The 14,168-nt window shown below is 33.0% G+C and overlaps 1 protein-coding gene across 3 annotated transcripts in view; it reads right to left on the bottom strand.

The window, feature by feature from the left end:
• The window catches only part of MGAT4D (MGAT4 family member D), a 54,203-nt gene continuing 40,035 nt past the window's right edge, over positions 1–14,168 (bottom strand). For 2 of the 3 annotated variants that reach the window (XM_077755949.1, XM_077755950.1), the window contains 4 exons: positions 12,463–12,593; positions 7,761–7,868; positions 6,254–6,419; positions 1–632 (listed from right to left, as the gene is read on the bottom strand). In XM_077755949.1, coding sequence (XP_077612075.1) covers positions 6,405–6,419; positions 7,761–7,868; positions 12,463–12,593 — 254 coding nt within the window. In that variant the 3' untranslated portion in view covers positions 1–632; positions 6,254–6,404. The remainder of the gene's footprint in view (positions 633–6,253; positions 6,420–7,760; positions 7,869–12,462; positions 12,594–14,168) is intronic. The other variant, XM_077755951.1, reaches the window with a different exon arrangement.

The following is a 14,168-nucleotide window of genomic DNA, read 5'->3' as shown; positions in this document are numbered from 1 at the left end:
GAAAACATTCCCAAATAACCCATGAGCTAAGAAAGTATTAATAAGAGAAATTATAAAATCTTTAGAACTGAATGACTATCAGAATACATAAACATCAAGAGGCTGGTAATCTGTTCAAATGACATTTTAGGTGTAAGTGTATAGTTTTAAACGCACTTACTTAAAAGACAAGAAGATACTGTCACACTACCAGACCGAGGCTTGCTTAAATTGTGCTTTCTATTACTTTAGATGTCCTAACAAAATGGATAAGAACATATACCAATTTACATAGAACCTGTCCATGACAATAGTAACTTTCTGAAATATTATTTATTAAAATTATGTGATAGCATCACTATCCAAGTCAACAAAATTCATTTCTTAATTTTCAAAACCTTCCTTGCCTTTACTATTTTTAAATTAAATTAAATAGTAAGGGTATAAATATCATACATAAACACTATAATTTCTCTTGACACAAGAGGTAGCTTAACATTTCAGGCCTACTAGCTTACTGCTTTCTCCTCTTCCAAACAATTATGCATTTTCATTAGTGTAATTTCTAAAAGATGCCATGAGAAATCAAGGTTGTCTGAGGTTCCAATGTGTTACAGAATTTTTTCTTGTTATGCTTACTATCTTCTTATTTTCTGAAATAAAAACAAGAGAACTGCAATATCTAGAAAATTAATTAAAGTAGAAATTAATTAATTCTCAAGGATATAATTATCTTTATGAAAAACGTTGATAACATTCTTTCTTTATTTTGTCCTTTTGATTACACTTTTGCCTTATAAGTAAAGAAGATAATTTTACGTTGACAAAGACATGATTCTTAAGATATATTAGACAATGTCAGTTTTAATACCGTCATGGTTTTGGAATTATTGAACACCATTGGGATACCTGGGAAATCTATATTGTTGGGATTGTCATTAAAGCCAACAAACTGTTATAGACAAGGTACAGATATTTTTAAATAAACTCTACCCTTAATATGGGGCTCGAACTCAGGACCCCGAGATTAAGAGCTGCACGCTCTACTGAGCCAGCCAGGTACCCCTGGTATGACAACATCCAGGTATCTTTAAACATACACTTTATTTTTATAATTTAAAATATAAATAAATGAAGGAAAGATTTAAGATAACAATTTGAAACATAATAATCTTTTAACACTAACGTATGAAAGAAAATCAGAGACTAAGTATAAAATTAGATCTGGAGGAATTTTGCTGTGAATACAAGAAAATATGAGTACTACATTTCATAGGAGGTTAGTTTTGAATTTCTTGTTAGTCAAAGGGAACAAAAATACCCACAATGGACCGCAGAAGTCATGACTATTCTTTGGGAAAGAATATCCTTTTTCTAGCTAAGAGAAAGCTGTCACATGTATCTTTACATAAAAAAGAAACATAACTTTAAATAATAGTTTTGAAAAGCATGCAAATATTGTTCTTTAATAAAAGTCAAAGGCGTAAACTCAAATAATTCAGTTAAAGCATTTTGGTGGGAAATCTCCATCTACTTCCTCTCCCTCCATCACCTCCAACTAGGCTTAGTAGATTTAGCAACAGCAATAAACAAATGAGTCACACATACAAAATAAAAAAGTCATTTTTAACTAAATTAAAAGTTAATTAGATATCCTGTATTTTATTTGGTATCTCTGCTTCCAAGAGATTGAATCACTTTGCCTTATGCCCAGTGCACTGCAGTAAAACAAACGTAACTTTTCATGTAGGATGAAGCACTGGCAAATTATAGAAACACACTATTCTCTTGCTTATCAACTAATAGAAAAACTAAATATCTTATTTGAGTTTTCAGCAATAATTCATACAGAAATATTTTAGTTGTTTCTTAATCTCTTTTGTTTATTAGAGATGTAGAACATGAAATGATAAAGAACATTTAAATTGACAGGCAAAATTTTTAAAACTTTAAAACTTAGAATATTCATCACCAAGATTAATTTTTTAATTAACATATTATTTTGAACTACTAGCTAGATGAATAGAAATAAACCAAACTATTTGTCTCCTTAATGGACTATAGAAAATTTATCTTACATGTTAAAAAAGTTTTGTGAGAAGTGTAATACATAATTTAACTGGTTCAGGAACAAATTTTACATAAAAGTTTTTTTTTAAAAGACTTAAAGACAGGCACTTGGGTGGCTCAGTCGGTTGAGCCTCTGACTTCAGCTTGGGTCATGATCTCACGGACCATGGGTTCGAGCCCTGCGTTGGGCTCTATGCTGACAGCTCAGCCTCTGTCATTGAGGCTGCTTTGGAATCTGTGTCTTCCTCTCTCTCTGCCCCTCCCCTACTCATAGACTGTCTCTCTCTCTCTCAAAAAATAAATATTAAAAAAAAGAGGTATAAAAGACGTAAAGAAATGAATGTTAAAGCGTTGCTATGTTATACCTGGTTAAAGAAAAGAGGGTGACATTTATCTTTCTGGGGTCATGAATGTAAATTTTATTTTACTTAATAAAATTGAAAGTTGAAAAAAGCTGAAAGGTAATCTCTAAATTCTTGGTTCTAGGTAGTAGACAGCTAGGCCCCACTGAAATAGTATATGAACAGAAAAGATCTAACTCCAAACGACATAAAGAATAGAGGGGGCTCCCAGGTGAGGAGACATTTAATCACATTAATGAGAAATATAAATCTGATGGAAGAGTGGGGACTGTGGAGCCGAGGAATCTGTGACTGCAGCACGTGGCACAGGGCTAGAACGGAGATGCCAAATTTGATAAAAGATGGGAACCACACTGGGGCTAACCCTGAAGGAGAAAGGGGGTGTGTCGTCGGGAGCACCCACCACCCACAGGAGAGCAATAAGGACTTTTCGCCCCAGGCAACTGATATACATAGTCTTCTTGAAGGAAGGCTGAATGAGCCACTTAGATGTAACTAGCACCTAGTGCAGGCAGTGTGTGAACCTATGACCCAGAAGGAAGCAAGTGTGATCTCAATTCCCTGTCCACAGCAGGCAACTGTTACCTTGTCTGCCTGCTACCTTCTCTGGTGTCTTCCACCTCTACTGGGACTATCTCTCATTGACAGAACCTAACACGGCACTTTGTGGGAAAAGACATTGTGTAAGGTACATGAGTTTCCCCCTGAGAAGCAGGGGGAAACGGAGAGGAGGATGGCAACGATGCAGAATTAACAGCAAACAATAAGCATAGGAGGTGGTTAAAGTAATGAATTACACATATACTAATCTACGAATGTTTAAGTGTAGTTAATGGTCTCCGAGAGATAGGAAGGATATTGTGTACATAAAAAAGAATCAACTGAAAGTCCTGGAAATTAAAATTTTGTTTTTGGAAGTTAAAAAGCAAATAGGCTGAAGAGTCAAAGTCCAAGGATGAACTACTAGGCTGCCCAATGCAGACGGTGAGTCAGGCACAAGTACTTACTTTCACTCTATCTAGGAATCACACTTAACCTGAAGGGCCAGTTAAAAATACAGGATCTTACAGAACGGGGGCGGAAAGGATGGCACCACAATGGAGGTCTGTGCAAAAGCTGTATGGAAACAGAAGCACCATTTGCAGGAGAGAAACCTCCGCTACTGCTAGAAACGGAGGTGAAGATGGGGCAAAACTGTGAGGCTGGCTTGCAAGTCTGAGAGGCAGTTAAAGCCCTAAATACCCTCTCCCTCCCCACGAAGACTGGTGACCCTCTTCTCTTCACTCTTGACAGGTAATTCTCTGAAAAGGCAAACAGAGGGTATCTAGACTCAAACCAGAGTAAGGATAATAATGATAAATAGGACAAATAGGTAAATATTGACAAAGTGAACACCGAAGCCCCCAACTATCTTTGCCTACTGGGCTCCCAGATTCTCTAGCAATTTAATTAGCCCATGAAGCAAAACTTAGAGGCACCAACAGGTGATTCCTTAGGGCAAGAGCCTAGCCACCCCTCCCCAGACAGTAAACTGACAGGTTTGGCCGTGTGCTCAGGGCCTCCAACCACCTTTCTCCTTTTGAACATACACTCTATGATCACTACGTACCTGAGGATACCTTCAACTTGAAGTACAGAGACCCAACAACAACAACAACAGCAAAGAACTTGAAGGAAATAGAAATTATGCAGGGAAAATAAATTTTAAACATATGAAAAAATATTAAAATCCTTAGAGGGTTAAGTGAGAGTATTCCAATCATAAAGTAAGAACCAAGGGTTTTAAAGGGGACAGTGACATTAGGAGCACAAAAGGGGTTCTTCAGACATTAAAGCTTTAATAGCCAAAGCAAAACAAAACAAAAAAACAATCAAACCAACCAATCAATGAAACTGCCTTCCTTCCCCCAAAAAAACAAAAATAGCACTCATAAAAAGGATATAAGACAAAATTCGGAAAAACTTTCAGAGAGTGAAGCAAATAGAAAGAAAATAGGAAGGAGAAAGTAAGAGACAGGGAGAACATCAATCCAAGAAATCTTACATTTGAAATAGCGTTCCTTAAAAACAGCATTGAAAATAGAGGGAGTCACTTTATCAACAAAATAATTTCTGAATATTTTCCAGAACTGGAACATGAGTTTTCATATTAAAAAAACTCCACCAAATATCAAGCACCGTAGGTAAAAATAGACCTATGATCATGAAATTGTAGAACCTTAAATATAAGAAAAATTTTAAAAGGTTTACAGATGGGAAAATTGGGCTTATACCAAGAAACAGGAATTAGAATGGCTTTAACTACTTTTCATCAGTTACACTCTTGAATACCTTCAAAAATCAGAATTCAGAATCCTTTGCCTAACCAACCTAACAAATTTGATAGACTGCAGTCATTTTAAGATGTTTTAGTTCTCCAAGAATTTACCTCCTACACAATCTTCCTCAAGAAATTACCAGAGAGAGGGGGGTGTGTGCCTTACTAAAACAAATGAGTAGACCAAGAATGATACAGATTGAGATACAGAAAACAGGAAAATCAACTGCCTCGTTTCTAAGATATCTGCTAGAACTGGTCAGAGACTACAGGAGAGATATTTTTCAAGATTGGGAAGTGGTAGAAATGCAGAAAAGGATTCAACATCATCCATGATTTTTAAAACGTTCGAATACACTGCAAACAGATTTAGATATTTCACGGGGAATATGAGGATGTATTAGTGATAAGTACATTGAAATAAAGCAAGTTTAAAACTCAAAAAACAGTTGTATAATAAAGGAAAAATAAATAGCATACTATGTAGCTTAAGTGTAAACAGCATTTATATTGTCATAAAATCACTGAATACTAAACTAAGCAATAACATAACTATATCGACAGAGTGGAGGTTTCAGTGGACTGAACTCTATCAAAGTGAAAATCTTTCATTCATTGAAAGGCACTATTAAGAAAATGAAAGAGGGGCACCTGGGTGGCTCAGTCAGTTAAGTGTCTGACTTCAGCTCAGGTCATGATCTCACGGTTTGTGAGTTCGAGCCCCGTATCGGGCTCCGGCTCACAGCCTGGAGCCTGCTTTGGATTCAGTGTCTCCCTCTCTCTCTGACCCTCCCCTGCTCACGCTGTCTCTCTCTCTCTCTCAGAAATAGATAAAACATTTTTTAAAAATTAAAAAAAGAAAATGAAAGAGCAAGCCATAAGCTGAGACCATATATGGAATTATTACACTTCAAAAGTAAACAGGTGAGCAACCCAATTTTTTAAATGGGCAAATACTCGAACAGAAATTTCACAAACTATATACATACATTTCATTAAAATCCATATTGATGAAAATCTATATTTCATTATATGAATTTGTGTATATATATATGGCAAATGATGTTGAGCATCTTTTCACACATACATACAACACACATGCAACTAGCACATGAAAAGATGCTCAACATCATTTGCCATCAAAGAAATGCAAATTAAAATCATAATGAGATTATCAGGATCTGCCGTTCCTAGAATTCCATATTGAATCATATAGTCTATAGCCTTTTGCATCTGGCTTTTTTCATTTAGCACAGTGTTTTAGAGATTCATCCATACTGTTGCATCTGTTGATAAGAATGAGGCTTCACACTGAAATCTATTGTCTCCAAATTCATTATATGTGTACAGTACATGATCAAAAAGGAAAAGAAAATACTTACTCATTATTCTCAAACAAAATATTAGAGAGTATATTAGCAAGTTATAGGTATAAGGTTTTAAAAATACACAAAATATGGTTATAAAATAAGGCTAACAAATATCTGATAATTTTCTATATATTTATATCAATTTTTACACTTACCAGTATATCATCAAAGGTTTAATTTTTTATGTGCTATAGTCTCTTATTCATTACGAAGAAAGTTGAGAACTAAGACTAATCCTCATTGTGTCATTTTTTCCCAAACACTGATGCTGATCATTTTCAAAGAAGGTACTCAAATTATGAAATCCTAATAATAAATATCCTGTTAGAAAATTTTAAAATAACATGATTAAATTATTTTAATAACTAAAGTAATATACATTTAAAAATATGCAATCACATTGGACATGTCATTAAACTGTTAGTTATTTCTATTTTACATGGTATGAGGTGTAAAAAGGTAAAAAGCTAGAATATAATATCAAAATATGAGTGATTAGATAAATATTCTACTTAATTGGTTGTAAACTTACAAAGGTAAGGTTAAAATAGCTCATCCAGCAAAAAATATAATGGAAGAGAACAATCCTATTATAGTAGCACTAACAAATAGAGTGGCATAGATCAATTTCTTTCTGCATCACCTGCAGCTATGTTTTATGTATTATTTTATGGTGTTATTTTTTGCATGCAGATCCATGCATATTCATTATTCCAGACACTTGTCTGTTTTGCTTAATGAATATTTTTAATCTAGAATTTCACTTTGCCTAATAGCTAATAGCCAACATCTACTGAACTCACACTGTGCTTCAGGCAGTGTTTCAAAGAATACAGTATAATAAATATAGAGAGATAAGGACTGGAAAAGGTGGAAGGAGGGCTGATCATAAATAATGAATAAAATGATGGGAGTAAATGTATGTACATTTCTCTGATTTCAATTGACAAAGGATTGAAGCAATCATTTGCTTTGTTGTGTGAAGAAAGAAGAAGGGAGAGATGTCGATAATATTTCAAAGGTGGAAAACATCTTAAGGATGATCTAATTTAAACTCCTCTTACAGATTGAAAAAAGCACAGAGGAGTCTCAGGTCTTGCCCAATATCGTGTACATAGGTTACTATAACTAAAAACTAGGTGTTTTGACTCTGAAGTCTTTGCTTCTTCTACCCAGGCAAGATACCAATTAGATTATAAGTAACATTGTTTCTAAAAATGATGGAAAATTTAAGAATGATTAAAAACCAGACAATACTGAATTTTTGTTGAAATGACAGTGATCTGAAATAAGAATGTTGCTACATTTAAATTAAATAATAGGGACTTTTTTGGAAGTATTCTTGTCTAATTTTAAATCTTGGACTAAAATACTGAACATTATTATGATTTTTAAAACGTGTTTAGTCATTACTTGGAATTACACAGCTGGTAACAGTAAGGCAGAGAAGTTAAGATAGGCTAGATTTTTCTAATGATGACAAATAACTTGGATCTTGAAAAGGTGATTGCTCTTCACAACATACAGCTATCATAAGATGACCTATGTTTGAACCACCATATTTTATAGTCTCTCTCATGTGTCCATCACTCCCTTTCTAGAAAATATTTTCTAAGTTGACAATACATTGTATATTACTCAGGTAACATTTTAAAATCTTACTTTGGAATATTGTTCTCTTCCAGGGAATGACGACTGTATACCCACATGCTGGAAAAGAGAAGGTTTATATCGAATACGAATTTGCTTATTTCTTTCTGCACATTTTTCCTGGGGAAAAAGAAGAGAAACAACAAATCTTCTGAAACAACCCAAATAGTCCTTTTTATTGCATTTATGGATGGAAGAATTCTGTATTATATTAGTTTTTGCCAGAGTCCTATTTTAATATTTAAACATTAAATAAAACTTTATTTCTTAGCTTTTTCTTCAGAAAAATAATAAAACAAAAGTTTAGAAACAAAATGGTTTTTGTTAAAGCATATATCTTCTTGAAATCTGTTGTAGAAAAATCAGGCTACTGTTGTACCAACTATAATTTTCCATTCCCTTCTTTTTATTTCAACAACATAAATGAATTTTTTTGTATTTTTCTATCCATTTCTCTTAGACTACGTTATTCTTTTTCATTTCATATTAATTCCTACACTGTTACACCCCCCCCCATGTATTAAGTAGAAAAAAACCACGATTAAATCAAGGATCCAATATTATGCTTTATAGAAAAAGATTTGGTTAATCTCATTAAAAATAAAAATAAGAAAGATGACCTGTGAAACCACTCCTTAAAAGCAAGAGCAAACATTTGAAATTATTACGATCACTGAGAATTATTTTATATACTGTATACTTAGAAAATTCATAAAAATACATCTCAAATTTATATACTCAATAATTTGTATAATTAACATATAGTGTTATATCAATTTCAGGTATACAATACAATGATTCAACAATTCTATTTCTCAGCGCCTCATGAAGATAAGTGTTCTCTTAATCCCCTTAACCTACTTCACCCAACCTCCCACCTACCTCCCCTCTGGCAACCACCAGTTTGTTCTCTATATTTAAGGGTCTGTTTCTTTGTCAATCTCTTTGTTTGTTTTGTTTCTGAAATTCCACATATGAGTGAAATATTATGGTATTTCCGTTTCTCTGACTGATTTATTTTACTTAATATTATACCCTCTAGGCCCATCCATGTTGTTGAAAATGGCAAGATTTCATTCTTTTTTATGCCTGAGTAATTTTCCATTTATATATACCACAGCTTCTGTATCCACTTCTGTATTGATGGATACTTGGATTGCTTCCATATCTTGGCTATTGTAAATAATGCTGCAGTAAACACAGGGGTGTATATATCTTTTCCAATTAGTATTTTGTTTTCTCTGGGTAGATATCCAATATTGGAATTACTAGGTCATATAGTAATTCTATTTTTAATTTTTTGAGGAACCTCCATACTGTTTTCCACAGTGGCTTCACCAATTTGCATTCCCTTCAATAGTGCATAAGGGTTCCGTTTTCTCCACATCCTTGCTTGCCAACACATGTTATTTCTTGAGATTTCCATTTTAGCCATTCTGACAAGTGTGACATGCTACTTTCGTTGTGGTTCTGATTTGTATTTCCCTGATGATGAGTGATGTTGAGCATATTTTCATGTGTCTGTTGGCCATCTGTATGACTTTTTTGGCAAGTATTCAATTTATCTGCCAATTCTTTAATTGGATTAGTTGGGGGCTTTTTGGTGCTGAATTGTATAAGTTATTTATATACTTTGGATATTATCTTTGGATATATCTTTGGATATATATCCTTTATCTGATATATTATTTGCAAATATCTTCTCCCATTTGATAGATTACATTTTTGTTTTATTTAACAATTTTAAAAATAGTAGACTCACTAAAATGGATTTCTACTCAGTACGAACATGTAGGAAAATAATATATTAAAGGATTGTTGTTATAACTGTAAAGTATTTAAATAATCTAGGGTTAATTTAATTTGAAACTAAAGTCAGATAAAATTAGTTGAGGTGTTAAAAACTAGCAAATATGATAATATTTGCTAAGCTATTAATAGAAGTTTCAATGAGATAGATTTATCAAATACTGGCTTCCTGCAAAATGCCCCCCAAATAATGAGAGCTGAATTCATTGCTTATTGCAGTAAGGGAGAAATTGCCTTAGCAGTGTCTACTCAAGTCTTGTGCTTATTTTTTTAATTGGGTTATTTTCCTGTTATTGAGTTTTGGGAACTTTATATATATTCTGAATACAAGTCCTTGTTGTATACGGAATTTACAATGTTTCTTCATAGTCTGTGGTGTGTTATCCTCTAACAGTAAAATTTACAGTACAAAAGATTTGAATTTGGATGAAATCTAATTTAACAATTTTAAAAAATGGATCATAGTTTTAGTATCATGTCTAAGAACTCTTTTCCTGGATCCTGAAGATACTTTTTACACTTTCTTCTAGAAGTTTTATAGTTTATGTTTTATACTTAGATAGATGATCTATTTTGAAATAATGTTTTTATCAAGCATTATGTTTAGGTTGATATGTAGATAGGTATGTATACACACATATGTATATGTATACGTATATGTATATTTATGTATTTCTATGTATATATATATATATATACATACATACCTACATATCACATATACACACATCCAACTTATCCAATACACATTCGTTGAGAAGATTATTCTTTCTCCATTAAATTGCATATGCTCCTTTGTCAAATACCAATTGGCCATACTTTGCGAAGCTATCTCTGAGCTGTTTGTTTTGTTCCATGAGTCTATTTGTTTACCTCTTTACCTATGTTTGTTTTGCTTACTATACCTTTAGAATAAGATTTGAAATTGAGTAGTGTGATGCCTCCAACTTTCTCCTTCCTTTTTCATGATCATTTTAGCTAAACTAGTTCCTTTGCATTTTCTTAAAAATTTTAGAATCAGCTTGTCTGTATCTACCATAGAAAATCTTGCTGGGATTTTTATCAGAATTATGTTAAATCCATAGATCAATTTGGGAAGCATTTGCATATTTACTGAGTCTTCCAATATTTAATGATGGTATGTCTATTTCTTTCATCAGCATTTTTAGGTTTTCAGCATATAAATCATCTCCATATTTTGTTAGTACACACACATACACCCACACACACATACACACACATATGCATCATGTATTCTCTATTGATAATTTATGTTATTGAGTCTTTTTTGTCAGTCTTTTTAAAAACTTATCAGTTTTCTTGTTCTTTTCAAAGAATTGCTTTTATGTTGCTTTCTGCCCTCAGAGCTATTATTTTCTTTCTTCTGCTTGATTTTGCTCTCTTTTTCTAGTTTCTTAAAGTGGAAGCTGAGATTATTAATGCGAAACTTTTCTTCTCTTCTAAGATAAAGATTTCTTCTATGATAAATTTCTCCTTAAGCAATACTTTAGCAGCATCCCACAAATTTTGATAGGTTGCATTTTCATTTCATTCAATTCAAAGCATTTTCTAATTTCCTCTGAGGCTTCTTCTTTCACTCATGGTTTATTCAGGAGTGTATTGTTTAAATTCCAAGTGCTTGTAGATTTTTCAGTTATCTTTCTGTTATTAATTTCTTCTTTTTTAATGTTTATTTATTTTAGGAGAGAGAGAGAGAGAGAGATAGAGCGAGCGAGCAGGGAAGGGTCAGAGAGAGAGGGAGACAGAAAATCCCACTGTCTGCACAGAGCCTGATGCAGGGCTCAGACTCATAAATCACGAGATCATGACCTGAGCGAAGGTCAGACACTTAACCAATAGATCCGTGGAGGAGTCCCCATGTGTGTTTTAAAATAATGTGTTTTGTACTGCTCTTGGATGTAGTGTTTTTAAAATATCAATTAAATCCAGGGGCACCTGGGTGGCTCAGTCAGTTAAGCGTATGACTTCAGCTCAGGGCATGATCTCATGGTTCGTAGGTTCAAGCCCGGCATTGGGCTCTGTGCTGAGGAATAGCTCAGAGCTTGGAGCCTGTTTCAGATTCTGTGTCTCCCTCTCTCTCTGACCCTCCCCTGCTCACGCTGTATCTATCTCAAAAATAAATAAAACATTTAAAAAATATATCAATTAAATTGAGATGGTAGATGGTGTCATTCAATTCTCTTATCTCTTTGCTGATTTTCTACCCACCAGTTCTATTGCTGAGAGAGGAGTGTTGAAGTCTCCAACTATATTTGTAGATTAATCTATTTCTCTCTTTAGTTCTGTTATCTTTTGCTTCATGTATTTTGAGTCTTTGTCATTAGATGCATACACATTTAGGATTGTTATATCTTCTTGGGATTTGATTCTTTTACCAGTATATAGTATCTTGATCCCTGGTCAAAATTTTTGGGTTTTTACACCAAAGTCTACTTTAATATTAACATAGCTAGTACAGATTTCTTTTCATTTTTGTCTGCATGGTTTTTCTTTTCCCATCTTTTACTTTTAACCTATGTATAGCATTATATTTGAGCTGAGTACAGACAGTAAGTAATTGCATAGTGTTTGTTTACCATTCTGACAAACTATCTCTCAGCTGGCATATTTTGATCATTTATATGTGATGTAAATATTGACATATTTGGATTTGCATCTATCATTTTATTATTTTTTTGTCACCTTTCTTCCACTTTTCACTAATTTGTGGCCTCTCATTACTTCATGTAGTAGGTATCAGTGTCAGTAAAAATTCTGGATACCAGAACTTAAAAAACTAATACAATCATCTGGTTTAGTTCTGTAAACAAATTTCAGGGAAATACATTAGACAGATAGTATTTTCCTAAAATATTTTGTATTTACAAAGTAAAGAAATACTCACAGGAGTCTCTCCTGGGTTACACATCTTTACCTGAAAAATGTCCCCCAGGAGCAAATCTATGGGTTTATCTTTGTAGAACATTAAAAAAAAACGCACAAAATCAGTTAAGTCCTCAGATTTAAATAGTTTTCCTATGGAGAAAAAAGTAAACAAATTCAAATAACTCTCGAGTGTTTATACAATATATCAGAAAATAACCCTTATATATAGTTTTTCATTCTATTAACAAGAGAAAGGACCAAAAAAACATTAAAAATTAAATACATTCTTACATAAATATATCCTTAAAACATTCATGAAGTTGAAGGATAATAAAATAATATATCTGCTTAAGTATTACAGATTGCCACTTCTGGGAGAGAGAAGGGTGAAGCAGGTTTAGAATAGCGAATACCCTTAGGAAATCAACTTTGATAATCAATGAGGATCCATTGCTAAGACTTGTGAACGATACATACATAAAATGAAATGTACAGAAGCTATAATCTTTTACTTAATTTTGTAGAAGTGAATCCAAAACCTGACTTTTGTAGAACTTTATCTACCACATTTTTTATGTCTAGCATTTAATTTTGATGAAAATATAGTATTATTTCAATATTTGAGCATTGTTTTATGTGAATTTTATTTCTATTTGTATTTGTGATACTTAAAGATTTGCTGTATTTTAAAGTAGGATATTTCCTTAGATCCAATTGCTTTCTTCTAATATACTGCATCTTTGATTTTGAAATGAAGTTGAAGGTATAAGATTCAGGTAAATGTTAAAGTAAATAGGGTAAAATATATCAACCATTTAATTAATATGATAGTAGGAAGTAATCATGCTTCTTTTTCTTCACTAGGAATTGAATCTCTTGGAGTTGTTTAATCAAATGTATAGTTGTATTTTAATTTTTTGGTTTTAATATAGTAACCAAACAAGTGATTTAATGATGGAAATAGTTGAGTCAATAATTGTCTTTTCCTTACCTGCTGTCAGCATGCTGTAAAATTCTATTTAGCAAATTCATATTTTTGGTAATAGTAAGAAAATTGTTAGTATAACAACAATAAAAAAAACCCACAGCTGTTGTAAACATAAGCTTAAATAAGACTTCAGCATTACATATATAGTGCTCCTTGTTCGGCGTGCTCTTGTGATCAGAATGTGAATATTCTGCATCCTTCTCATACTGGACTTTGGTGAGAAAGATACAAAGAATTTAAAATTATCACAGTAATGTATCAACAAGATTATTTCCTCTTCAAGCTTATTAGGTATTACTATTACCTATAATTATTCTTCTTATTTAAATCAAAGCTGAGCATAAACCTTTGGAGTCTCAAAATTGGATTCTACAACACTTGACAGAAAGTATGGGAAAGAAGGTGGTCAAGTTAGTATATGAATAACAGATTTCACTAGCAGTCAAAGAAATACTTAACACTCCTCTCAATGGCAAAAAAAAAAAAAAAGAAAAAGAAAAGAAAAGACAAGACATGATGTATAGACGACATGTTGTCAAGCATATGGGGAGGTGGGAACTCATATGCACTGCTTAGGGGACTATAAACCGTATAGCCAATCTGCAAAGTAATCTAGCACGACTTAGAGACATAGTCATATTCACTCTCAGTGCTCCTGTTCCAGGAGACAAAATATGTCACTTCATTTCTTTGTGGCAGCAGAGAGTTGGGAGCAAAGTTGACCACTTCAAGGATGG

Source organism: Crocuta crocuta, unplaced genomic scaffold (assembly GCF_008692635.1).
Source record: "Crocuta crocuta isolate KB4526 unplaced genomic scaffold, BGI_CrCroc_1.0 scaffold112, whole genome shotgun sequence".
In the NCBI taxonomy this organism is placed as follows: Eukaryota; Metazoa; Chordata; class Mammalia; order Carnivora; family Hyaenidae; genus Crocuta; species Crocuta crocuta.
This window is presented reverse-complemented; position numbering and strand designations above follow the sequence as displayed.